This window comes from Sinocyclocheilus anshuiensis, unplaced genomic scaffold (genome assembly GCF_001515605.1).
Source record: "Sinocyclocheilus anshuiensis isolate Anshui unplaced genomic scaffold, SAMN03320099.WGS_v1.1 scaffold222, whole genome shotgun sequence".
Taxonomy (NCBI): Eukaryota; Metazoa; Chordata; class Actinopteri; order Cypriniformes; family Cyprinidae; genus Sinocyclocheilus; species Sinocyclocheilus anshuiensis.
In genome coordinates, this window is record NW_015542408.1 from 2,865,547 (window position 1) to 2,867,885 (window position 2,339).

Genomic DNA, 2,339 nt, shown 5'->3' on the forward strand with positions numbered 1-2,339 from the left:
ATTTATTTATTTATTATGCAATCCTGTAGCTTATGCAGTAGAGCATGGTGCTAGCAACGCCAAGGTCATGGGTTCGATTCCCAAGGAATGCAAGAACTGATAAAAGTACATATCTTGAATGCAATGTTAGTCGTTTTGGATAGAAGCGTCTGCCAACTGCATAAATGCAAATGAATATTAATATACAGTAAATAAGACATAAGGCCCTGTTCAGTGAGTTTGATGCACTTTACTCCGGGTTTATCTTTGAAATGCATGTTTTGTATGTCACAAAGCTATGAATCTACTAAGTGACTGTCTCCTTACTCATTGAATATTCAGGCCAACATTGAGTTTCATTTATTGTTGCATCAGTTGAAGTAGTTAATGGCTGGATTGCTAATGACATGTTATCATCATCATAGCATAATGCCACTATAGCGCTGTGTTGTCATTTCTCTCATAGGGTGGAGCAACAGCTGATGGCCAGAATGATCACTGGAATGTTCCCTCAGCCCGTCCAAACTGATCCAGCCAGCCAATCAGAGCCAGAGAATAGTGTGACATCAGACATAGGTGAGAATGTGTTATTTGTAATGTTTATAATTGTGACATTAGGTTTTATTTTAAATTTCGAAAACTCCCAGTTTAATGGCAATGAAGTTTGTCTGTCTGCTGTTCAACCATCATACATCTTCACCAATTTACCAATGTGTCTGGTCAGTGTTAAAAATCAACAACACAATCAATCACGCATGACATAAACCAGCAAGAATGGTCGAGCTGCACCAGGTTCCAGTCTATAAGCTCATAATTTTGATTCATAACGTCTACTAATGCAAGCAGCGCATTTGTCAAGCGTGTCAGTATGCAGCAAGATAGTATTTCCTCATTAAAATGCGATTGCTTGTGCTCAGCCCCTCTACTCCTCCTCCGCTCTATCCTTCCGTCTCTGTCACGTCACTTCTGTTCAGTCGGCTGGGGGTCCTGCCTCATTAATTCTCGCTTTTGTTTAATAGAAAGATCAATGATGTATCAAATTTGCAGAGGAGGCTCGTGGCAAACTGTTGTCAGCATATTCCCAGACTGACTGGACTCTTCCTCCTGTAGAGGAACTGTATATGTGTTTGAACGCAGTCCTGCCCTAGACAAAAGGAAATGAGGGCCCTGCCAAGAATGTCAGTTCTGTATATTAGCTTTTTAATAGCGCCGGTCCAAAATGCTTACGGGTGCAAGAATTCAAAATAGGCTGGATGAGAGGTAAAGCGAGTCTCAAATTGGTTATTTGAAATTACTTTGCTGGCAGACTCAACTTGCCAGAAGGGCTTCATGGGAAATTTCTGAATATTGTGGAAATGCCAGATTTGCAGACATTAAGTGTATGCATTGTTATTATTATTTGGATGCACATTAGGAATTTTTTTCACTTTTTTACATGGATGTGAAATTTGATATTAAATATTAGCAATGACATTGCTGAAAGTGGTGAAAGGTCAGACCTGTGGCCTAGTGGTTTCAGATCCAGGTTTGAATCTAGGGATGTTTTGTCCTTATCCCATTGCCCAAAACACATTGCACTTCTTTTAAACCTTTCTACTGTCTTTTATCAATAAAAATGTGGTAAAAATAATTATTTAGTCAGCATTTAGAGCCATAAAGTTATGTAAGAAAATCATGTTAGCGCCATACTCCTGTGGATAGCAAGTAATAAAAATATGAATTTTAATAAATATTTATTATAAATTAACTGCTTTTACATTTTATGCCGAATTTTTAGTAAATATTGTGTAAAATAAGCTTTTGTTAAATGTCAACAGTTGACCCTTTGCTAAGCTCCACCCCCTTTGGTTCACATAGGGGAAAAAATGAGATAGAAAAGATCTAAATTGGAATGGATAATATTCCTGAGTTGGAATGAATTGCAGATTCTGAAAAAGTATTTTTATCTTATTTTTTTTATTGAAATAATTTGTTAAATTATGCAATAGCATGATATAAGACTATGAATCAGAATTGATGCAAATGTTTTCAGCCAACTTGAGTTTTTTTTTATTATTTTATAATTAATTTATTTTATAATTATAATTTCTTTTGTTTTATTTAACAATGACATCACTAATGTGAAAATGATTAGATGGCAACAGTTGCTGAGTTAGTATTTGTTATTTGCCTTTGTAATTTAAAAAAAAAAAAATTATTTAAAAAATGTGCTTAACACTTGTGGAAACAGTTTCTATGTTAGTATTTTTCGGGTATATTGTGTTATATGCTTTTGTGGTTTTTAGTAGTCTTTGTTTTTTAATATTTCTGTTTTGCTTTAACTCAACAACTGTTTTTTTTTTTTTTTTTTTTTTTTTTTT

The 2,339-nt window shown here is 34.7% G+C and overlaps 1 protein-coding gene across 1 annotated transcript in view; it reads left to right on the plus strand.

The window, feature by feature from the left end:
* LOC107693173 (protein TALPID3) overlaps positions 1-2,339 on the plus strand; it is a 140,434-nt gene that overhangs the window by 88,084 nt on the left and 50,011 nt on the right. Inside the window, exon 21 of the mRNA XM_016492464.1 lies at positions 446-555. Coding sequence (XP_016347950.1) covers positions 446-555 — 110 coding nt within the window. The remainder of the gene's footprint in view (positions 1-445; positions 556-2,339) is intronic.